This window comes from Scyliorhinus torazame, chromosome 27 (genome assembly GCF_047496885.1).
Source record: "Scyliorhinus torazame isolate Kashiwa2021f chromosome 27, sScyTor2.1, whole genome shotgun sequence".
Classification (NCBI taxonomy): domain Eukaryota; kingdom Metazoa; phylum Chordata; class Chondrichthyes; order Carcharhiniformes; family Scyliorhinidae; genus Scyliorhinus; species Scyliorhinus torazame.
Genome location: NC_092733.1, coordinates 16,789,775 through 16,815,358, shown reverse-complemented (window position 1 = coordinate 16,815,358; position 25,584 = coordinate 16,789,775). Strand labels below are relative to the sequence as shown.

Sequence of the window (25,584 nt, the reverse complement as noted above, 5' to 3'; positions counted from 1 at the left end):
GGAAACCCAATTGGCCGGCTGCCGGGACGGAGGATCCCGCTGCAGGCGGGGGGGGGGGCGCGCCGCATCAGAAAACGGGTGCGGACCCCTGTTGTTTCACTGAGATCGAGAAGAAGCCTTAACTTTTTCTTCAAGTGCAAAATGCTCATCAACACACTCTGATTTCCTCCAATTACCTCAGGGTACTGGAACTTGCGATGCAAAGAAGGACAATCCCCATTAGTACAACTGGGAAATGAAGAAGACGTCTGGAATAATTACTGACCATTCAAGGAAATTGTCAGGTCAATGTAACACTCGGGATCCACGCAGCAACAGAAGGAGGTCATTCGGCCCATCATTCTTGTGCTCTACTATTTGATAGGCCTATCCAATAAACCCCAAACCCCTGCACTTTCCCCATATCTCTGCAACTTTGGAACTGACTATCCTCTTCCATCACCCTCTCAGGCAGTGCAATCCAGACCGCAACAACAGTTGTTATTGCTGAAGACGGGATTTAGGCGCGTTCCCCGCGGATGCGGCGGGCCAGCTGGATGTCTTTGGGCATGATGGTGACTCGCTTGGCGTGGATGGCGCACAGGTTGGTGCCCTCAAAGAGCCCCACCAGGTAAGCCTTGCTGGCCTCCTGCAGGGCCATGATGGCGGAGCTCTGGAAGCGCAGGTCTGTCTTGAAGTCCTGAGCGATCTCTCGCACCAGGCGCTGGAAGGGCAGTTTGCGGATCAGCAGCTCACTGGATTTCTGGTAGCGGTGCATCTCCCTCAGAGCCACAGTGCCGGGTCTGTAGCGATGGGGCTTCTTCACTCCGCCCATGGCTGGAGCGCTCTTGCGGGCCGCTTTGGTAGCCAGCTGTTTGCGAGGAGCTTTGCCTCCGGTCGATTTGCGCGCTGTCTGCTTGGTCCTGGCCATGATGTGAAACTGGGTGAAGCGCACACGCTGCCCACAGACACGGTACGGCACGGTAGCACAGTGGTTAGCATTGTCGCTTCACAGCTCCAGGGTGCCAGGTTCGATTCCCGGCTTGGGTCACTGTCTGTGCGGAGTCTGCACATCCTCCCCGTGTGTGCGTGGGTTTCCTCCGGGTGCGCCGGTTTCTTCCCACAGTCCAAAGACGTGCAGGTTAAGTAGATTGGCCGTGATAAATTGCCCTTCGTGTCCAAAGGGGTTGGGTGGGGTTGCTGGGTTACGGGTATGGGGTGGTATTGTGGGCTTAAATGGGGTGCTCTTTCCAAGGGCCGGTGCAGGCTCGATGGGCTGAATGTCCTCCTTCTGCACTGTAAATTCTATGTAACTCGCTACATCAAAGGGGACTCTCTTTATCTGCCCTTCTGGTTCTTTCTGCGAATGCCCTTAAATTTGTGTCCTCCAGTTACCGGCCCTCCTTCCGGTGGAAGCAGTAACTCCTGCTCTTTCAAAACCCCCTCATTCAAACTCCAGAATCTTCCTGTGAATAATTTCAATGGCAGACCAGCAGGTTTGAAGAGGGGCAGAGAGGTAGACAGGGTTTGTGGAGCGTTGCTCTTATTTTGCCGGACACCTTACCCAGCCCACGGCCCACCACAGTTACCTCCCCGCCGCTGTTGGTGATGGCTCATGAAGGGCGTTCCCCTCCAAAGTGCCAAACGGCATGCCAACGCGGAGAATTGATTAAAAATGGCAAGTCGCTAATCTCTCAAGCCCTTCTGCTTCATGCTAAGCGTCCAGTCCGGTGTGCTAGCATGCCGTAAAAAAAAACAGCTAGCCCCATTCCTCTAATGGGCTAAAACTCCTTCACTGGCCCACAACATAGTTGAATCCAAGAATAGCCCAAGACTTTCAAAGTTGACTTTGGCTCACGAACAAGCAGCTAATTAATCATGATAAGTAGAAATCTGTGAGCAACTCTATCCTAATTAAAGTAATTAAGGGCATGGAGTACTTATTAAGTGCTTATTTGGTAGAACTCCCGACACAGATATGCAACTGTTATAATTTCTTTTCTTTTCCCAAATTTCTTTTCTTTTTAATTTAGAGTACCCAATTAATTTTTTTTTTTTTTTTCCAATTAAGGGGCAATTTAGCGTGGCCAATCCACCCTGCCCTACCCTGCCCATCTGTGGGCTGTGGGGGCGGAACCCACACAGACACGGGGAGAATGTGCAAACTCCACACGGACAGTGACCCAGAGCCGGGATCGAACCTGGGACCGCGGCGCTGTGAGGCAGCAGGGCTAACCCACTGCGCCACCGTGCTGCCTCAAATTTCTTTTTTTACGCTACTGGAAAGGTGAGGGACTCGGAGGCATTGCCGACTTTTCTACCCTTTGCCACGAGTTCGGTACCGAGGCCTCCCAGATCAGGTACAGTGTGGGTTCAATGCAAAGTTAAAAACTCTCTATGTTCCACCCCAAGTCCACATCTGGACGATCTCGGGACAATTAATTCTCCGGTCATCGGGATTTATTTTTGCAGCTGGCGGCGCCATAGGTGAACAAAAACCATGACTCTCAGATTTTAAGTTAATTATTAGCCGGGCACCCTCCTTTCTCCCAATGTTTTGCTTAAGTGCGGTCGGAATTCTCCAGCCTCGCCCGTGGCTGGGATTCTCCAGTGCCGCTGCAGTGAATGAAGTCTTGGCTGAGCGCCAAATTCTCTGTCCGCGCTGGCAACGGTAGCGGAGCAGCCAAGATCGGAGAATCCCGGCCTACACTTCTGAAAGGCCTGCCTCTCATTTTTGGCCAATATCCCCCCAGCCCTGGACTCCCCAAACAGCAGGGATACTTCCTCTCTATCCACCCTGTCAGTCCCCATGGAAACAAGGCTTAAAGCTTCCCTTAACTGTCTAAATACTAGATAATACATGCCTAGTTTGTGTATTCTTTTCGCTTGTAATTTAACCCTTGGAGTCCAGGTATCATTCTAACTGACTCCGTCACTCAGCCCAAGAATCACGACAGTGCAGAAGGAGGCCGTTCGGCCTATCGAGTCTGCACCGACCCTCTGAAAGAGCACCCTGCCTAGGCCCATTCCCCAATCTATTCCCGTAACCCAGTAACCCCACCTAACGCTTTGGACACTAAGGGGCAATTTAGCATGGCCAATCCACCTAACCTGCGCATCTTTGAACTGTGGGAGGAAACCGGAGCACCCGGAGGTAACCCACGGCAACACTGTGCAGACTCCGCACCGTCACCTGAGGTCAGAATGGAAGCCAGGTCCCTGGCGCTGTGAGGCAGCAGTGCTAACCACTGTGCCACCGTCTCGCTCTGCGAAAACATTTCAGTGTATTATGGCACGGGATGGTACATCATGGGGCACACTCACAAAACCTTCCCCTCATTGACTTGCACAGCGAGGCTGTAATGTTGTAACATCATCTCAACAGCACAAAATTCATCCCCACTTCTCCAGTTTTCTTTAAGCGTGTCCTTTTTGCTGCCCATCAAAGAATTCTAAAACCCTATCATTCTGAAGAGGTGCAGGAGCAGAGCGACCTGAGTGTGTGAGCACATAGATCATTGAAGGTAGCAGGGCAGGCTGAAGGAACAGTTGATTAAGTAAATACAGTATCCTACGCCTTATCAACAGGGTCAGAGAGTACAAAAGGAGGAAGGTTGTGTTAAACTTAAAAAACGCTGCTTCAGCATCAATCAGAGTATTGGGCAGGAATCGGCGGGGCGGGCAACTCCAGCGGGAAGGAGTGGCGTGAACCACTCCAGCATCGGGCCGCCCCAAAGGTGCTGAATCCTCCGCACCTTCAGGGGCTAGGCCGGCACCGGAGTGGTTTGCGCCACGCCGGCCGGCGGGGAAGGGGCTTGGCGCCACGCCAACCGGCGCCGAAGGGCCTCCGCCGGCCGGCGTGAGTGGGCACATGCGCGGGAGCGCCAGCGTGTGCTGGCGTCATCCCAGCGCATGCGCAGAGGGGCGTCGTCTCCACATCGCCCATCACGGAAGAATAGAGTGCCCCCATGGCACAGGCCTGCCCCCGGATCGGTGGGCCCCGATCGCGGGCCAGGCCACCGTGGCGGCACCTCCTGAGGGGCCAGATCCCCCCACGCCCCCACTCCTCCCCCCCCCACCCCCGAGGACCCCGGAGGCCACCCGCGTAGCCAGGTCCCGCCGGTAAATACCTGGTGTGATATACGCCGGTGGGACTGGCCGAAAACCGGCGGCCATTCGGCTCATCGCAGGCTGGAGAATCGCCGGGGGGGGGGGCGCTGCCAGCAGCTGCCGACCGGCGCGATTGCCGTCCCCGGGGCCGGAGAATCCAGCCCATTGTGTCCGGTTCGGGTCACCACGCTTCAGGGATGTGAAAGGATTCTGGGTGAGTGCGGGAAGGATTCACGAGAATGGTTCCAGGAACTTCAGTTGCAGGGGCAGATTGGAGACGTTGGGCCTGTTTCCCTTGGTTAGCACTGCTGCCTCACCGTGCCAGGGGCCCCCGTTCGATTCCCACCTCGGGTGACTTTCTGCGCGGAGTCTGCACGTTCTCCCCGTGTCTGCGTGGGTTTCCTCCGGGTGCTCCAGTTTCCTCCCACAAGTCCAAAGATGTGCAGTTTAGGTGGATTGGCCGTGATAAATTGCCCTTTAGGGTGTGGTTGCAAGGATAGGCCGGGGGATTGGGCCTCGATGGGGTGGTCTTTCAAAGGGTCGGTGCAGATTCAGAGGGCTGAATGGCACTGTAGGGATCCTATGATTCTATGAAAAGACGGCCGAGAAGAGATCTGATCAAGGTGTTCAAAACCCGTGAGGGGTCTGAACAGAGCAGATAGGAAGAAACTGTTCCCATTGGTGGAGGGATCAAAGAGCACAAGACTCAGATCTAAGGTAATTGGCAAAAAGAGAAATCGTCTCGCTTGCAGACGATTAGGATCTGGAATGTACTGCATTAGAGGTTGACTCATTCAAAGCATTCATGAAGGAACTGGATTATTATCTAATGAGGAAGAATTTGCAGGGTTACAGGAAGAAGGTGAGGAGTGTCACTCGGTCAATGGCTCCTGCCAAGAGCTAGCAGAGAAAAATAGGCTGAATGGACTCCTTGTGTGCTGCAACAAATCACCTCTCGAGGTTCCTCAATCAGCGCAATCCACAACGTTGCAAAAATGTACGGGCCACATTCGCCATCTGAATTTGGTAAATGTGATCGAGTGGATCCGTTAAGAGCGAGCAAAGGTTCGTCACCGAGCTTAAATATCATTTTGGAGGCGGATGGGAATATCCGCCATATCTCCTCACCCTTGAGCCATAAGCAATCTGTCCATCCTCCCTGATTTGCTCGCTCATTGTCCTTTGTATAAAGATGAGAGCAAGGTGGAATGGGAGGCTGTGGGTTTCGGATCCCACCCTTGAGACTTGGGCACTTAAACAGGTCTGGCACCCAGGAAGAGATCGGAAACTAAGACCGAGGTCACCATGGCTGATTCTGGTGATTCAGGTGGGCAGCGAGGATTCGAAAAGCGCCATAGATTTCTCCCAACGTTGTTTGCTGTTCCTCTGTCAATGCACACTGTCAGAAAGAGATGGGTCTCTGACTTTTTTGGGGAGATCCTTCAGGCGCATCTGCCGACATAACCACAGTCACTGCGAGTCGAAGTAATTCATGGGGAGCAAAGCAGAGCAAGATGTTTCTGAGATGCGACTGAAATGTAACGGAAATGCGAGCCTTTAATTTTCTCTATTTATCACACTCCAAAGAACAGACAATGGTTCATTCGGCCTGTCCCATATTGCTGCAATGCCTCCAACTGCCTGGGAACATGAAGCAAACCTCACGGCCTCGCGTTTTCCTCTTTAACACCTGCCAACTCTCTTTCCTAATATCTCCTTACGTAGCTTGATGTCATCTTTGTTTGGATTAATGCTCCTGTGAATTATTTCGGGACATTTTGCACATTGAGGGCACCGTATCAATACAGTTTGTTGTTGCCTTTTGCAGCATCACATTATATTACGTCACCCCTATTATCCACCATTCAACCATCTAGCCAGAATATTCACGGGCTATAACCTTGATCGTTAAATGCAGTATTGTGAGCTTGAATTAAGGTGGAATCTGACTGAGGCTGGTTTAGCTCACTAAAAGCCCCTAGTCGCCACATTCCGGCGCCTGTTCGGAGAGGCTGGTACGGGAATTGAACCGTGCTGCTGGCCTGCCTTGGTCTGCTTTAAAAGCCAGCGATTTAGCCCATTGCTGTGTAGTGAATAATCAATGTTAACTCCTTGCATCTCTGTACGTTCCACAACCTGTCTATTCTTCCTTTCGAAACCAGTTTCTCAATTTTCTTCTTAAGACGGCAAAGCCTGTTGGTGTTGGTTTGCCATGCCTTTCAATTCTGGTGGTGCCCATTAAGCCTTTTTTTATAAATTTAGAGTACCCAATTCCTTTTTTCTAATTAAGGGGCAATTTAGCGTGGCCAATCCACCTAACCTGCACATCTTTGGGTTGTGGAGGTGAGACTCACGCAGACACGGGGAAAATGTGCAAACTCCACACGGACAGTGACCCAGGGCCGGGATCGAACCTGGGTCCTTGGCGCTGTGAGGCAGCATTTCTAAGCACTGCACCACCGTGCCGCCCCGTCCATTAGGTCTTAACCCTTCAGCAATTTTGCTTCCAAACCATGCCAATTATTGGCGTCAATGAGGATCCCTGAAAAGGTGAGTCAAACGTTGTTTATTTCCCACTCAGTTAGGAAATGCAGCAACTAAGCAACACTCCAAGTCCCATCCTGAAATGTCGGCTCCCCCTTGGGTTGGCTTCTATCTTGGGGCATTAACAAGCCCCGTTGTTAGGCGTCCGCCTAACACAAGCCCCAAGGGGAGATTAATCGGGTTGCCCCCCTTGGTCATGTGGGGGTCATAACACTACTGCACTAGTTTTGTTTAAGATATAAGCACTGGTTAGCACGCTGGCACAGTGGTTAGCACTGCTGCCTCACGGCGCCGAGGCCCCGGGTTCGATCCCGGCCCCATGTCACTGTCCGTGTGGAGTTTGCACATTCTCCCCCTGTCTGTGTGGGTCTCACCCCCCACAACCCAAAAAGATGTGCAGGCTAGGTGGATTGGCCACGCTAAATTTCCCCTTAATTGGAAAAAAATAATTGGGTCCTCTAAGTGTATTTTTAAATATAGATAAGCAGTCCAATGCAGCCATAAACAGGACTAGTCGCTCTTATAGGCTGAGATAATAGGATACAGTGTTGGAGGGTGTGATTTCACACAACTCTCCATCAAAGGCTCATAAAAATATGAGATTTGCCTGTTCTACTTTCCGGCCTGTCCCCATATCATCGTGGTCGCCACTTAGCACAAATCCTGATGAGGAAGGATAGGATTGAAAGGAAATCCCTGGGTCGCTATCCGTGCGGAGTTTGTACATTCACCCCGTGTCTGCGTGGGTCTCAACCCAAAGATGTGCAGGGTAGGTGGATTGACCACGCTATAAATTGCCCCTAAATTGGAAAAAAAATAATTGGGTACTCTAAATTTACAACAAAAAAAAAAGATTGAAAGGAAAGAGAGGTTAATTTTCAATAACATCTCCATTGGAAGAAGATAAGGCTGTAAGTATTATCACTGTACAAGGCTGCCTGCATTTGTTGCACTTGCTTAACTTATTGGCAGCCCTCAAAACATTGAGGTTTTCCGCAGGTTTTTTAAGAAGGGAAACGGCTTTCGGGAGGTATGGGGAATTGGGGGGAGGGGGGTGGTTGTCAGGTGGAACAGGGGAAGGAGCAAAAATTGGAGGAAGGTGTAGGTCGTCCGTAACGACAGCACGCACAAGTGATTGTGTTGTGAAGAAATAAAAGTCTGAGAAGGCGTAAATGCCTGGAAGAGGAAGGGCAATTATCCAATGTACGCTCGAGCGAGATTCCTGGTTGCAGCCCTGGTTTTAACACAATGCAGATCCAAATACTTTTCTGTGCGCGGTTAAATTGGACACAAGTCTACTCGTCTTAGATTAATCCTTTGGCTCAGGGTACAAGTGAATTATCGCCGGAGACCATCCAAAGGATCTAGGGTGTTGGAGAACCCATTGCCGAAAGTAGACAGACCTCCAATACAAGAAATTTGATGTCTAAAGTGGTGACACTTGTTGTCCCGAATACATTTACAGTAGGTGTTGCGAACCATTCCATCAAATATGTTAAAGGTGAAGATAAAGCCCCAGATCTCACTCCCTCTCCCGAAAATAAATTGGACAAGAACATCTTGCTTTAGAATCTGAGAAATAACAAAATGACCCGTGTTCTCCCCCTCTTAGATCTCGATTCTTAAAAGCATATTTTAAGCATTCTAACTCCTCGCGTAGATCTCAAGAAAGAAGAACTTCCATTTAAATAGCACTTGGTCAGATTTGGCCAGGATTTGCAAAAATGCTTCCCGACCAAGCACTTTCTGTACGAAGTGAACTCACTGTTGGTATGTAAGCAAGTGCCATGGCAAGGTGGCACAAAGTGGCATGGTAGAGTGAATCGCCAGATGATTGATTTCTGATCCTGTCGTCTGAAGGATGTATATTAGTCAGAGCCTAACTCTGGTGTTAAGCAGTAACAAGGGAGAACAATAATTGATGCCTAGATGGTGTCCCATCTGTCCTTGGCAATGCCAAAATGACTAGTGGCATCTAGTGGCAGGACATCAATGCTGCATCAATCTTTGATCAGCTATCCAATTTGGATAGCTTGCATTCTTTCTATGATATCCAGCTGGAATGGGAACAGCCAGCAGAGGGTTCAACAGATGCCATAGCCTAACCATGTATGCTGAAGTTGGATCACATTTTTCTTTCTGGAATGAACTCCAGTCTTGACTGACGAAGATCACAGAGGTTCTCTTCCGGTCCAGTATCATTTATTATTCAGAGCGAGCTTTGGATCGGACGGTTAGCCCCACTTATCCCTGACTCAGCAGGTTGTGGGTCCGTGTTCCGCCTCTGGAATTAATCAAGGCTGGCGTTTCAAGGCTGAGGGGTGCTGCGTTGCTCGAGGTGCCGGCCTATAGATGTGAAGTCCAATTGATAACCAACCTACCTGTTCAGGTGGGCTTTTAATGATAACCCATTCAACGAGTAGCAGCTCTCCTATTGTCTTGACCAACATTCCGCCCATAAGCAATTAGAACCGGCATGCGTTAACTTCAATGTTGTGTTAATGTAAGCCACTTGTGACAATAAAGGTTACTAATTAATTATTAAATATTAAGGACATCAATTTTTCCTGGCACATTTGCCTCCAGATACCTGAAATCCTTTGAGGCAATTAAGCTAGGTAATAAGATGTTATATAGGTGGAAGTGCTTCCTTCGTGAACACAGTGGGGAGTTAAATTAAGCTGGTTGCATTTGTTTTTAATGAGATCAGCGTCTTCTTTGGCTGAATCAATAAAAGAGAGTCTGTGAAATATGGAACAGTATCACAGGAAACAAAGAGGTTACCCAGTATTCTGGAGTGGAATTTGAAAATCCCACGACGGTCTACATCCCCAATGATAGATGCTGATTTGCACCCGTTTGGGGCTGAAAATGATGCAGGTTTGGTTAAATGATTGAAATGTTGGCACTGAGGGCCATCCTTGGTCCTCCTAACAGGGGGCTTCTCAGTCTGCGGCATCAATAGCTAACCCCCAATGAGTTAATAAGAGACTAGTCTTTGACAGGTATAGTCCTGAGCTATATCGCAGTTCCGAAATATTCCCCTCTCACTCCACCCCTGTCTGATTTCAAGTCACAGGGACTTACACATTCCGGCCTGCAATTTCACAGAAATCACCCGTCCGTGAGTACTTTGTTCGACTGTCCATTCTGAACCTGTGGGTTTGGAGAGTAGGTGGTAAGCGGGTAATTCTGCCAGCGAGGCATGAGATTTGAGCCACCATTATGCACATCTTCAAGAGATGCCATAGCGAACATTGGGCAGAATTCCCCCTGTTGTAACCTAGGGGCATTGCAGTGATCTGCGAAGCCCCCTCACTGACTCCCCGACCTGAGCTCGTCTACCTGAGGCATTGCACCTTCCCGCGTACCTCAGCATCACACTGGCGCCACAAGCCCTCAAGTGACGAGGGCAGGCCGGTTTGAAACCTGTCAAAATCCTACTCAGAACCTCACTGCCCTCCACACCTCAGCGTCTAGGCGTGACTGTTTGCTGCTGAGGCCCAGTACTGAGACTCTCCGACATCTTGAGCGACACCCAGTGTCCCAGGTGGATGTCGCACAAATTAGCGACCCTAAAATGCCAACATATCCAAAGCAAAGATTCCTCCAGTCATGGACACCATTTCAGATGAAAAGACACTGAAGGATTTTCTATCCTTCAATGGAGAAGCTAAATATGCTATAAATGTATATATATAAAACATTTATTTATCAATTGGTAGATATAAATTTATACATTAATGTTTTATATATACATAATATATATGTATATATAAAACAGAACCCAGGTACAAAATATGAGTAGGAAATCAAATACGTAAATAAATAAAAGTCTTTAGCTCGCAGTTTATTTAACGATGAGATTTTTGATTTGTTTTGTGGACAGTGAACAGATGTTACAACCTTGCCTTTGCCAATGAGCCCCTGAGGTTGGAAGGTTTCAGCATTAGGCGTCAGACCATGGGTGTCAATCTATCAGCGTACACAGAATGGGATTAATATACATGGAGCGAGCCGCGACATAGCGAAGGTCCACTGGCGCAAAAAGTGATTGACGGAGGCGAATGCCACAAATCAGCATCACACAAACAATTCCTGCTTTATCCCTCGCCCGGCCACTGCAATGACTAATTCCGATAATCAGTGGTCAGTTTTTTTCTGAATTTATTCTGGAAGCCGTTCCCTTTAAGAAGCCTTTGATTTTGTGAGGGGAGTTGGGGTGGGGGCTGGTTGGGGTGGTGGGGGGCGGGGGATAGATTCTTCTAAAGTGGTGGGTTCTCCACCCTCCCATTCCACGGTGTCATCGCTGAATGCAAGACAGCGAAACCAAATCACCTTACTAGCCTTCAAGTACTAACGTGAATGAAAGGATCAACAATCATATCACGTTTTAATATTTATACATAGAGCTGTGGGGTCCACTTAGCTCTTCAACACCTCAGCCTCTCTTGTCGAGGTGCTGGTTGCATCAACCATTGTGTTGAAAGGTGATTAACATCTTCAGCGTTGTGGATGATTTGTCTGTCAATTAGGCCCCTTCGTTTAATTGTTTCTGAAGGGGCTGGCCTTCTTCCTGCATTGCCCGTGGACACAGAAGGTATATTTCCTTCTTCCCGCCTGCCTTGATGGTCACTGCACTTCACGTAGGTTACTGCAATGCAAAGTGCATCGGATCAATTTGCAGGCTTGAAGAGCCTCCCTGCCACATTTCTTTCTTGTTCCTTTTACGGTATGAGATCTATCATTGTTTCATTGATTGCCTGACCGCTCTACGCGGCCAACGTCGTGACAGAATTGATGGAAACGATGATTGATCGGTTCTTTGTCGATAGTCTCTTTATTAATCTGGTAACTTGGGTCACCCAGGTAGGGGGTCAAAATCAGTGGTGGAGACCGGCCGGTGCCAAGGCCGAGGGGAGTCGGAGCGAGAGGGGGCTAAATACGGGCGGGGGAATAAACCCGAAGAGTGCGGGGATAAACGCAGCGATAGCGCCACTGACATGGTACGTGGGGGGCACGGGCTCCACCCCAGTCCACGCCGTGAAAGCAAAATCGCTGCTCGCAAATCCAACTTCAAGCGAGAAGCAGGCCGGGGTCACAAACTCTGCGCGCGGCCTAAGTATCAAGGGGGACAGAGTTAAAAGGAAGCTGAAAAGTTACGTTGCGTGTCTGCTTTCTTTCCGCTCAAATGTTGCCACAAGCTTTCGTGGAGCTGCGAATGCTCCATGTCAGTCCTACTGGGAGAATGATACACAGGCACGCCATTTTAGCAACAGCTCCAGCGAAGTGAAAATGGCGGGTCCGATCTAACAAACAACGTGACTTGCAGACATGTACGCTCAAACCTTACAGACAGCAGGTATCATAATTCAGGTTGTACAAAACGAAGATATATAAATTTACACTGAATTGACAGAGAAATTGGTGCACTAGAAAAATTAGTCATTGTGCCTTTCCATGTCATAACGTCAAGCATCATTTTATTGTATGTTTAAAAACTCGAACGTGTTGATATTTAAAGTAAGATCCTCTTTTTAAAATTGATTTGAATACTGCATTGGAAAGCATCAAGTTCAAATGATTAAACCTTTATTTTGTACATGTTAATATCAACAGAACAGGAAACAAACTGGAAATTAAACGTTTGTTAGTTCAGTCTCCCAATCGTGCCGAGGTGCGTCCAAATAAAATGGGACCACATTTTTTTTTTTGCCTTTTTAAATTTTATCTAATGGTGACGTGATTCTTTCTGCTCTGGGTTGGAGTCTATCTGTGGCCTGACTGATTGCCAACGAAGTGGAGATTGACACACAGAGAGAAAAAAAAAGACCATTTGTTGTACCTTTGCGTACAACTTTCTTTTTAATACGTGAATGTATTTTGGACAAGTGCAACATTTCCGTCCTTCTGAATGATTCTTCCGCACTAACCTTTCCGTTGAAGCCTGCTGTTCAGCACATTTTCGTATGAGGAGAGCAGCCCCGGTTACCACATTAACCTGGTTAGCGATATCGTGCATTTCAAAATATTTGCAACCTGCGCAAATCAGCGTTTGGCTGGGGGAGGGGGGGGAGGGTGCGAGAAGTTTCTCTTTAGAAACGAAGGTGGCATTTTAACCAGGCCCGCATTGTGCTGCCAGGCAGGACTTGGCACTGTCTCGTTTCAACAGCGCGATTGTGTTCGAGCCCGGTTCCAGTTCACCCTCTTTCCACTGTTGAAATGAGTTAACAGGAGCGCTGCTCTTTAGAGGGGGAATCAAGGATTACTTACCAAGGTTACTCAATGAGGCTTTGGGAGTTTTGGAATAAAACTGAACTCTCTGCATTCCCATGCACATCAACAATCTCCGAACACTGCCCGCCCGCACCTCGCTACTCACTTCCCGGCCCCAGAAAAATACTTGCGGCAATTTAAGACAAGATTCAGTCAGTCAAATGTTCAAATATATGACGTTCAGAACCGTATAAATTTAAAGACAGCTGCCCAACACACTTACCACAAAGAGATGTCACAATGCATAGCTAAAAAATTAGATCATATCTGACATTTCTTTAAAGGACATACGGAATTTTACCAGTCGCTTGGCAGCTAAATTGTCAAATTATTCTTTCTGTTCTCACATGCAAATGTGGGTGTAAAAATACATCTGCTTCTTTTAAATTCCCAGCGCCCATTCCAAGTTGTGGCACTTGCCCAATGGGAGGTAGGTTTGCACATGCACCCTCACAATCAAGCAACGTGAAACTCGGCAGGGAGAATTGGTGTCGCGTTAGGAACGGGAGGCAGGGCAGGATTGCACTATGCACATCTCATCATTGTGGGGATGCAAAGCAAACGTTTGCTCATCTCTGATCACCGCGGCGTTCCTTTACATCGCCCGGCGGCCTGTGGTCGCGTCAATACTGCGCTCACATCTGAATTCTATTTGCCGGTGTGAGGTTTCGCTTGGGCGTTCTGAGCCCAGAGCTCAGGAAATCTGCCTCCTCGTCATGTTCCACCCAGAGAGCTGGGCTCAAATCGAGAAGTCGCAAGCGACAGTTGGCTCGCTTTTAAGCGGCCGAGGTTTTGGAAGCGTCGGCCTGGCTCAATCAGTCACATTCTCAGTTCCGGCTTCAGAGACGCGGGGGCAGGGGGGGGTTGACAACTGACAGGTGGACGGTGCATCACTGGGCGAGCTTCAGAGGAAGATATGGGTGACAGGAATTTGGCTGGATGGTGGTGGGAGTGGGTGGTGGGGGGGAGGGGGGGGGGGGGCACGGGTGGCAAAAAATAAAAGGCAGCTCCTGTGGGGGGGGGGGGGGGGGGGGGGGGCACGGGTGGCAAAAAATAAAAAGGCAGCTCCTGTCTGGGTATCCAGATGACATTATAGGTACAAGGGGAAGATGATCTGATTGGCACGTTGAGAATGGGACACAAAATAAGCCAAAGAGTTTTTTACTACTGAAATTGAATTCAATCGTTTTTGAGTCCTCCCATTGACTTTCCCAGAATATTTAAATTATTTTTTTTAAATTGGGCACTCAGTGAAAGGGTCTCTTGGATTTAATTTGATTTGCATTTGTTAAGTTTTTTTCATTGTGTATTTTGCAATTGTCCTTATGCAAAGTTATATTTGGCAGAAACAAATTTGTTTTACTCTCAAATACATTTCTTTCAAAATGACAAGTCATGTGCGGGATATTTCTATTTGAAACGAATATAGGAATTTTATCCGTTTCCTTTCACAGATCAAAGCATCCACTCAGGACGCACCCACACAATGGGTTAAATACATTGGCTCAATGTCCAAAATGAAAGGGGACATTTTAATATTTTCTCTCCCTGGCTTTAGCGGTTGAATTTCTGCTTTTTGTTTTAACAAGGTGAAGGATTTTCTTTCCTTTGCATGTGCGTCTCGTCCCGGGTTAATCGAATGTTGCCTTTCTACGCAGGGAAGTTTGAAGTGGGCACAATTCAAACACAGCTCTGTCGCTCTACAAATCAATTGAATGCAAACAAGGGGCCCGTGAGACAGAGCCAAGAGATGTAAACAGTTAAGCAAATGGGCAACTTACCTGGGTTGTGTACAAAATAGGCCAGGTACAAGTCAAGTTCCTTTACAGAAACTCCAATGTGGTGTGGCTGGACGCACAGGCCTTGGTTACCGCACTGTGGTGACTTGACCAGGCGCTCGCCGTCAGTACTTTCTAAGGGAGTCCCTTTGAACAATATGACCATTACCAGGTCTAACCTCCAGACCTTGTCTGCCTGCCTCAAGCAGTCGATCCGACGAATCTTGCCTTTCTGGTCAGGATTCGAAAGGACGCAACATGGAGCCTTCTTGCCGGTGATGCTCAGTACGAAATCCTCCCGGAATTCAGGCCGGATATCTTTCCGCAGTTTCGCCAAGAGCCGAGATGCCCACTTCTGTTTGATTTCAGGCTTCTCTCCAAGGAGCTCATCTTTGACCACTCTCTCTTCGTCCTTGGACATACGTTTTTCATGCTTCTTAAAGTACTTGCGCTTACGAGCTTGCAGGTTGAACCATGTGTACGAGAAAGCACGGACATGCGGGAGAAGGGCTTCGATAAAGGGATGAAATTCATCCTGTTGGCAGGAATGGGGGGTGGGTGAGGGGAGGGGGAGGTAGGTGGGTGAGGGAAGAGAAGGAAACAAAGGAGAAATGGGAATCAATACCACAGCGAAACAATTGGAGAAACGAGTTAAAAATTAAATTTTCAAATTTAAAAAAAATCACGGCAAGCTTTGCAAAATGCACGCACACACACATACACACACACAGTCGTAAAATACAGCTCCATTGCATCTGTGCAGGCATTTTTAAAATAGTTACCATTTCGAACTCTCATTACGTTGAGAACTGCTCTGTGTTCAATGACTACCCAATACGGGGCGAATGGGTACTCTGCCTCACACACACACACACACGCACAAAATGTGACAATTCCACCAAACGGCTTTATATATTTTTTTTAAAAAGGACTTAATCATGCGCAAACAGCCTTGGCCAAAAAAAAAGAAAGTTCGAATGATAGCAGGGCTCCTCTGGCCTATTTGGAACAGGCGATGGTAGCAATGGAAGGACGGACAGCCGTGTTGGAGCGAGTACGAGAGACCGCTGGCAGAGAAGACTGCAGCTTTCTTTCTCTCGCTCTCTCTCCCTCCCTCCCTTTCTCTCTCTCTCTCTCTCTCTCGCTCTCTCGCTCGCTCTCTCTTTCCCCACACAATCCCCAACCATTTGCTTGAGCTTTTGCCAGCTTAAGGCCCACCTATTTGGCAAAGTCACGCCTGCCAGGCAGCCAATCGACGCTCCTAAAGAGGGACTGTGCAGCCGGAGATAGAATGCAATTTGCCAAATCGGCTGCTTCATACGCAATGAATAAGCAAAGTCCAGCATTTATGAATTTTTCATTCTTTTTTTCTCTCTCTCTCGGTAGCATGGCAGGTTGGGGGCATCACACACCATTAGAAACACACACAGTCCCACTAGACTTCCACCAGCTGCTCCTCTTAAAATGAAATACCAGATTAACAAACAATTTAATTTCATCCTTTCTTTAAAAATTCCCCTTCCTCCGAGCGAAGCAACTTGTTTCAAAATAGACATGGTGTTGGGTGAGGGGTGAGGGAGGGTGTGGGGGGGGGAGGGGGTGGTGAGAGGGGATTGTGGGGCACGGGGGGGGGGGAGAGAAGAAATTAACAAAATGAGCACGTAAAAACACGAGATGGTCACCGTCAGTATCTTTCGTGCACAGACCCCGGACGTTTGCAACGTTCGGGAATTCGCCGCCACTTGCTGTGGCTGCGCCCGAGACCGAAATTACTTCCCGTCCTTTCATCCCTCCCGTTCATTAATAAAAATATCGGTTTGGCAGGAAAGGACAACCCATCAAGAAGCGAGAGGAGGGAATTGAAGGCTTTCGCAATGTAGGAACGTTCAGAAAATATCGCTCGCTCCCCTCAGTCCAGCCACGGAAAAGTCCCAACTATCACTCAACTTTTGTTGTTGCTTCTTTCAAACCCCCGCTCCAGAGACCCAGGGCCTGGTGCCAGCCTCACTGTCCTCTCTGGAAGTAGGTCAACACCAGTTACATTTTCACTTTGTGCAGCCCGTCGCTACAATGTTTGAAAAAAAAAGTTAACCCATCCACTAACATGGTCGTTGCCGACTTGAAAGCACAATTTTGACAAATGGTCTCTTGCACTTGCAACTTGAACCTGTCTTTTTCCCTCTACAGATACCTGCTCTGCATTTCCAGCATTTTTCTCTCTCTCTCAATCTGACACTCCCTCTCTCTCTCTATCTCCCCGAGTTAACCTGTGAAAGTTTCACTTTGTTGCAGCTTATTCCAAAGGCAGTTGGAGTTTGAGCAAAGGCAAAATGACGCTCCAATTTGGAAAAAAAAGTCGAGCGCTTAAAACCAATGCGCGCAAAGCTTTTATTGTTGAATTCTCTTATTTTTCTCTTGCACCCTGAGGGAATTTTTGTTTCGTGTGTGAGGGATGGGGTGGGGGGTGGTGGGGGGGGGGGGGTGAAATGTGCGTGCATTTTATTTTTTAGCTGGGCTGGACCTTACATAGATCTGTGACAGCTTTGAAAACAACCTTGTCGCGTGCAGCAAAACAAAAGAATGAACGGAAGCTCGGAGACGAAGTCCTTTCTCTGTTTCCCTGCTCTTCCCAAAATGCAGGACAGGTGGAAACGGCTGAAAGCCTGCATTGTTTTCAATGTTGCTAACCGCCCTGTAGCTCGATTAACCTACGCGTGTTAACTGATCGCAAAAACTTTGCAGTTAAACCTGCGCACGGGCAGAATGTATGCGTGGGGGTGGCAGTAAATGCACTAAATTTATCGGACCTAATCGCAGAGTAGCCTTGACTGTATTTATGTTGGCACCAGGCCTCATTTACATATAAAATTGTCCAGTGTTCTGCAACTGAGGTAAGCGGAATGCAAAGGTAAAACAAAAAAAGAAACACACTCCAATATACCTGCGCCCTCGCATTCACTCTCGCAATGCATTCCTCCCTAAAAGCACTTATTTTTAAACACCGATCCTGCCCAACTACTTTTCAAAAAACGACTTTATGGTCAGCTCAAGTGGGCTCTACCCTCAATGCCATTTCCCCCGAACACTCCCCTCCCATCCCCACTTTAATATTTCCACAAACAATCCTGCAGAACATTATTACACAACTCAGACATCCCTGGACCCAACCTGCGTACGGTCGAGCTTGCTCATAGGTATTGCAATTCTAGGACACCAATTATTAAAACCAGCTCATTCACCACCGCGCTATGGTCTTTTATTTTTCCCTATTTTTTTTTTCTATCCAAGTTGAAAATTCAAACCAGTCCATTTTATTTCGCCGAGTTAATTTTGTTCCCATTTTAAAAAAAATTAATATGCAGTCCAAAATCAACTTCGAAATGAATAAACCACATCACAGAAATACACGGCCTGCTCTGATACAAAGGAGTAACAACGGCAGAGATTAATTAATTTTTTTAAAGTGTCTCTTACTAAAACAAAATCGCACTCTCGCCCCCACATAAAATTATTCATATGATCAATTTTCCAAATAAATTTATTATATAGAAATCTCATACCTATAGTTTAGAAATAGCTTGTAGATATTGAATATAAATACCGTACATATAAAATACATAATATGTCTTGTTGGACCCATATTTTTAAACATATACCCACAAGCACTGTCCGGGAATATTACACATTGTGAATAGATATGTATTACTTGTGTATAGATATTTGAATATAATATCTAACACAAGGCACTTTGTGTAAATATATTCTTGAAGTGAAAATATTATTCATCACACTTGCCAATGTTTGCACCAGTTACATACATGCATGTTTCACTGTCTTGCAATATGCTTTGTCCCAGACGATGACTGCAACAGGCCACTGGCAAAATAATACCATAAAAGAAATATTTTAAAGAGGCTTAAGTCGGACTGTAAAAAAAATATATATCGAAGGAAACGGTCCAGTCGTATTTAATTCAGGGTTTGAAGATTTAATTCAATTGTATTTTTTTTTTAAGTCTTTGAGAGAAATGGCTCATTTGTATTTTAAAAGGGTGAGAGAGAATAAGTGGGATAATTCAAATTAACACACACTCTCCCACCCCCACCCCCTCTCCCCACACGCCCTGATATTGCATATAGGGTAACCTACAAGTTAAGTAAGGTCACTAAAGTATGGCACCTTCTATTGTGCGGAATGAACATATTTCCCTCCCTGTTGATCAGCCTGCAGGATTGGCGCTGTACAGAGGAGCTCACTCAACCGAGCCTTTTATTTGCTCGTAGTTTGAGCGCAGTCTTCTCGTGCGGAAATATAGCAGAAAAATATAATTTGATAAGAGCAGTGTGCGAGGCAAGCTTCCCAATTAACCCTCCGCGAAAAATGTCTATTCCCCCCACTGTACTGAAATATTTTAGAATACGTTAAAGCGAATGGATTCGTGTTAAGAACAGATACATTTTTTTTGTAATTTCCTGGGCGGCAGATCGACAAGGCTGATCAAACTCACTTTTATCCCCCCCCTCTCTTTCACTCTCTCCCCCTGCTTAAGTTAGAGAGAGAATTATTTTGAGTTTAGAAAGAGCTCCTTTGTATGGATGTGTAGCAGCTGCGCTTTGCTCCCACTGTATAGAAGCCAAGTAAATAGTTTGTTTCCGTTTACAACACAGGTTACCGTAAGCCAAGATCTGGAATTCATGAGAGGGGTTTTTTTTGCTGCTGGAGGAAAAGGGGGGGAAGAGGGTCCCGAGGAAAGACGAGGTGCTGACTGTCTCTCTGTCAGACACACAGTGCAAAAACAACAGAGAAAAACTAATAAATAAAACAACCCAAGGCCCCGGAAGTTTAGAAATGAAACTCAGGTAGCAACAGGGGAAAGAGAGAGAAGAGAAAACACTTCTCTGTACGTTGGGAAGGCGTTCCGAAATATTTCTTTGCTAACAGAATAATAAAACTCCTGCAGCAGCAACCGAGAGGGGAGGGAGGGGTGGATTGAAATAAAATCACCAACCTCGCCAGAAAGTTGCTTCTTGTCCGGGGCACAGTAAACACCTGGAAAGTTGCAACAGCAGGGAAAGAGGTGGAAAGTTTAATTTTAATTCTGCCTCTGAGGAGGGGGGGGGGGGATGTCTGGAAGGGATTTTTTGCAAGGGATTGTCTGCAGAGGCTCCGCGATTCTTTGGCTTCTGCGTCTACAGAATTGTCCACTCTTCTCAACAGACGCGTGTGTTAATTTTCTTTTCCTCCTCTCTCTCTCTCTCTCAGTACACTGGCAATTTCTTCCTCTTAACCCGAGGAGTGAGTCTTTCCCTGGGCAATAATTATTTCCCTACAAACACCGGCCAATTTTTTTTGTGTGTGTGTGTCTTAATCCCCCACCACCCCACCTCGGCTCTGGCTCAAAACATGTACCACATTTCCCACTGTGCAAAATACGCTAAGAAGTGTGCATTTCTTAAAATGTGAACACGGCTACCCACCCCCCCGCCCCCCCCCCCTCCCTTCTGCAAAAAAACAAAAGAAAATTCCGGCCAATTCAATAATCCTGTCCTGTTTCGAGTTGGTGCAGAAATGATTGACGTTTGAAAAGTTAGAAATAACACCGTTTATCACAGACAGGGGGGGGGGGGGTATTTATTTTACAAGCATTGTAATATTTAAGTAACTTATCTAAGCATTGTGGAATTTATTTGTTTATTGTTCCCCCCCCCCCCCCCTTGTGTTGGTTTACGGTTCAATTGTTTTAGTTTCAAGGCGTTTTATGCGATTTTATTTGTTGATTTCTCACCAGGTAATCCCCGGTGTTTTAAGGGTCTGCATCTCGTCAGTGGGTCTCTTAAACTCCGCAGGGTGAGGAGGAGAATAAGGGGGTCGGTGGGTCTTCCAACCTGGGGAAAGGGGTGGATATGTGGAGACTCTGAGCACCCCTCCCCCCCCCCCCCCCCCCCCCGCCCGAGTCACACTGGGGAAGGGGAGCCCGCGGTAAACCTGCTCCACAACTGGGCGAGCAAGGCAAGAAGTGGGGGGTAGGATTAGGGGCAAAATAGCCCCTTTATTCAGACACTATTAGGACTGCGAGCCCGCGACTTGAGCGCACGAGGTGTTGTCAATGAGGGTAAAACTTCCAGTGCAACGTGACAACTTTATTTATTATTACAACCTTCGCATGAATAACTGCTATTTGCGACCGTCGATTGCTTATTAAACAATTGCTTTGCATCGGGGAAGAGTGTCTCCAGTTGCAAAGAGTTCATTTGTGTCAATAACTCTGGCGTTGCCAGGCGAGTTTGATTTGGGTTCGCCCGGGAAGCCTGCGGGCGAGTGTGTGTGTGTCTGAGGGGGGGGGGGGGGGGTGTCAACACCATCCTCAATCGCCACTTCACGGCTCCGGCCAGCGACCATGTACATGCAGAACCTGCAAAACCCACCCAGCCTTTCCTGAGTGTACAGAGAGAGATCTTGTGCACCAATTCACGTGAAGTATTATTAACGGTGATCTTTGCAATAAGGGTTTGAGGGACTGTCTGCGCGCAATTTAAACTCGCAACCTTTTCAAGAGTCCCCTTGCCTTCCCTCACTTCTATTGCTCCCTTACACCCCCACCCCCCTTGTGCCCCATCCACCACCAAACTCTAGCCAATATTCAGGCCATTTGTTATTCAAAGTTTGATATTTGAATGACTTTGCTTGCAAATGCTTCAGTTGGAAGGGGGGGGGGGTTGTTGGCACAGGCGCCTGTGCAATTTCTGAGACTGGGGTTATTATTCACGGGTGGCGAGTTCGATTCCCCCTCCCCACAACCCCCTCCCTCACACCCAAATACTTTCAAAGCCTATCCAATGCGGAGTGACTTCGCGTTTGCAACCCCGAAGGATTGTTGATATTCCAGCCCACCTCTATCCGGAATTCGGTGCCATTCTGTCCTGCAACCTTTCTGAAAACAACTTGGCCCCACACCTCCTATTCGCTGCCACTTTTGTCTTTCCAAACTTGCCCCCCACCCCCCTTGATTTTTGCCCTTCGCCTCCGTTTTGGGGGGATTTCTGGACGCTGTCTGTTCTAACAGAAAATGAGTGCACCTTACGAGGGAGTGACTGGGCTTTTGGACAGCAATGCATTCACCATTGCTAATGTGGGGTGTTGCAAAAATTGGCAAACATGTTTTTCAAATAAATAGATACATCCAATCGATGACTTTTTTTTCAACAGCAGAACAATATAATAAAGGAAGACAATTTCACTGCAATATAGATGAAATCTCTGTGCTTTATTGCTCACAGCCTCTCGGCCAAGCCACCGTTGCAAATCAATTACTTCTCCAAGAACAGCAGAACGACAACATTCTCCAGGCACAGAAAGATCCCAGGAGCAGGTCGACGGAACAGCCACCTGGGGCTCAGCGAGTTAACGAGCGGCATCTTCACCACTGGCACACTCGCTCTCTCTATCTCTCTTTCACACACGCATTCATACTCACACACACACTCACACATTCATACTCACACACACTCATTCATACTCACACTCACACACACACTCATACTCACACTCACACACCCTCTCACACACACACACGCATTCATACTCACACACACTCTCTTCACACACACACATTAAAACACACACACTCACACACACACATTAATACTTACACACACTCTCACACACATTCATACTTGCATACACACTCTCTCACACTCGCACACACACTCGCACACACACTCACACATACACGCACTCTCACACAAACTCTCTCACACACACTCTCCACACATTCACACTCACACACACACACTCTCACACACATTCATACTTGCATACACACTCTCTCACACTCGCACACACACTCGCACACACACTCACACATACACGCACTCTCACACAAACTCTCTCTCACACACACACACTCTCCACACATTCACACTCACACACACACACTCTCACACACATTCATACTTGCATACACACTCTCTCACACTCGCACACACACTCGCACACACACTCACACATACACGCACTCTCACACAAACTCTCTCTCACACACACACTCTCCACACATTCACACTCACACACACACACTCTCGCACACACATTCATACTCTCGCCCACACACTCTCACACACTCTCTCACACACACACACACTCTCACACACACACACACTCTCTCACACACACTCACACACTCTCACACACACATTCATACTCACACACACTCTCACACACATTCACACACTCTCAACACACACACACACATTCATACTCACACACTCTCACACACACACACACTCTCTCACACACACACACACACACACTCTCTCACACACACATTCATACTCACACACACTCTCACACACTCTCACACACACACACTCTCACACACACATTCATACACACACACACACTCTCACACACACATTCATACTCACACACACACTCTCACACACACATTCATACACACACACACTCTCACAAACACACATTCATACTCACACACACTCTCACACACACACTCTCTCACACACACATTCATACTCACACACACTCTCTCTCACACACACATTCATACACCCCCACTCTCTCACACACTCTCTCACACACACATTCATACTCACACACACGCACACACACACACATTAATACACACACACTCACACACACACATTAATACTCACACACACACTCTCTCACACACACTCTCACACACATTCATACTTGCACACACACTCTCACACACACTCTCACACACACTCACACATACACGCACTCTCACACAAACTCTCTCACACACACACTCACACACATTCATACTCATACACTCACACACTCTCTCACACACACACTCTCACACACATTCACACTCACACACACACTCTCTCAACACACATTCACACACACACACATTCATACTCATACACACACATTCTCTCACACACACATACACAAACTCACACACATACTCTCTCTCACACACACATACACACACATGCTCACACATACTCAGTCACACATTCTCACATGCACTCACTCTCATGCACACTCACACACACGCTCTCATACATACACTCTCTCATACACACACATTCACACACATTCACTCACACACACTCTCACATACACACATTCACTCACACACACTCACATACACACGCTCTGACAAACACACACACTCTCATACTCTCTCACACATATTCACACACAAACTCTCATACACAAACACTCTCTCACAAACACACACTCACTCTCTCTCACACACTCACTCTCACACAAACACTCTCTCACACTCTTTCACACACACTCACACTTTCTCTCTCACACACACACAGTCATTCACTCACTCACACACACAGATACACCCACATGAAAATGCACTGACTGAAACAGTGGGTGAGATAGGGGAGACGAGATTGCTGTAATTGAAATTTGCTCTGAAGAGCATTGTGCCATCCAAAAAGGTGGCGAGCAAGAAAGTGACCCAGTAAGGATACAAAGCGGTCAAACAAGTGGCATCTAATAATGCACCTCCCTTCAAGATGCCCCTAGTAAAGCGGCCGAGGACAATGACTTACTTTGCACACAATGCTTTTCATTGCATTACTTTGCCTCAAGGACAGATACTGTATGCAACGCCCCCCCCCCCCCCCCGGCCCCCCCACCTACCCCTTAGGCTGCCTAACTCTCTACCGCAGGAGTACGGTCTCCCAAATTCGAGGTAATCAAATTTTACCTTGCCTTTTGTTTAAAACTACTTACTGATGGAGATGTGCATTTCCTCGCCCAGTCCCCAGTTATACTCAAATAGAAAAATGCCCATTTTAGGCAATGTTTCCTGTAATATTTATTTTTGAATGATGAGACTGCCCCCCCCCCCCCCCCCCCCCCCCCCCCACACACACACAGTGTTGCTCACCACACCAATGCTGTCCGTTTGGTCTGTGCACTGTTCCCTCCCACCCCGGGACAGACAACCCCCAGCATTGCTTCAGGGTGCAGTAAACAACAATTCAGGCCTCTCATTTCTGAAAAAAAGTTCCAAAAGCGCATGTGCGAATACCTGTAGGTGTGTACTTGTGTCTGCATCTATATCTAAATATGTGTTTGTACATGTGTTTGTACATGTGTTTGTACATGTGTTTGGGTCTCTGGATCTGTCTGTATGTGTGTCAGTTTCTTTGAGTGTGTGCGTCAGTGTGTGTATGTGTGCCTTTGAATATATGACTGTGCATCTGTGTGTGTAAGTCTGCGTATGTGTGCACATGTGTCAATGTATGTGTCTATATGGATCTGTGTATGTGTGCTGCCCATGGGTGTGTGTGTGAATCTCTATCAGTGTGTGCCTGTGCCTTTATGGGTCTGCGTCTGTGGCTGCGTTTGTGTGTGTGTGTCTCTGGGTCTGCCTATGTGGGTGTGGGTATCTCGCTATGGGTCTGTGTCTATAAGTGCATGTGTCCATGAGTTGGTGTCTATCTCCCTCCATGTTTGTGTGTGAATCGTATGTCTGTCACAGTGGGTCTGTGTGTGTCACTATGGGTATGCATGTTATGTGTATCTATGGGTCTGTGTTTTCTGTGTATGTGTGATTGTGTGTCTATGTCTCTTAAGGTTTGTTTCTGTGTGCGGTTATGCCTTTATTGTTTGTTAATGTGTGCGTCTATACATGTTTATGTTTGCGTGCATGTGCACTTACATGTGTCTTTCTATGGATTTGTGTACGTGTGTGTGTCTGGATATGTGTATGTGTGTGTCTATGGATTTGTGTACATATGTGTGTCTATGGATATGTGTATGTGTGTGTCTATGGATTTGTGTACATGTGTGTGTCTATGGATATGTGTATGTGTGTGTCTATGGATTTGTGTACATGTGTGTGTCTGGATTTGTGTACATGTGTGTGTCTATGGAT

At 47.3% G+C, this 25,584-nt stretch overlaps 1 protein-coding gene across 5 annotated transcripts in view; it reads right to left on the bottom strand.

The window, feature by feature from the left end:
* Positions 1-25,584, bottom strand: part of nfixb (nuclear factor I/Xb) — a 602,733-nt gene that overhangs the window by 562,336 nt on the left and 14,813 nt on the right. For 4 of the 5 annotated variants that reach the window (XM_072491035.1, XM_072491032.1, XM_072491034.1 and 1 more), the window contains exon 2: positions 14,691-15,222. In XM_072491035.1, the coding sequence (XP_072347136.1) occupies positions 14,691-15,222 (532 nt within the window). Of the gene's footprint in view, positions 1-14,690; positions 15,223-15,469; positions 15,817-25,584 lie in introns of those variants that run through there. The other variant, XM_072491033.1, reaches the window with a different exon arrangement.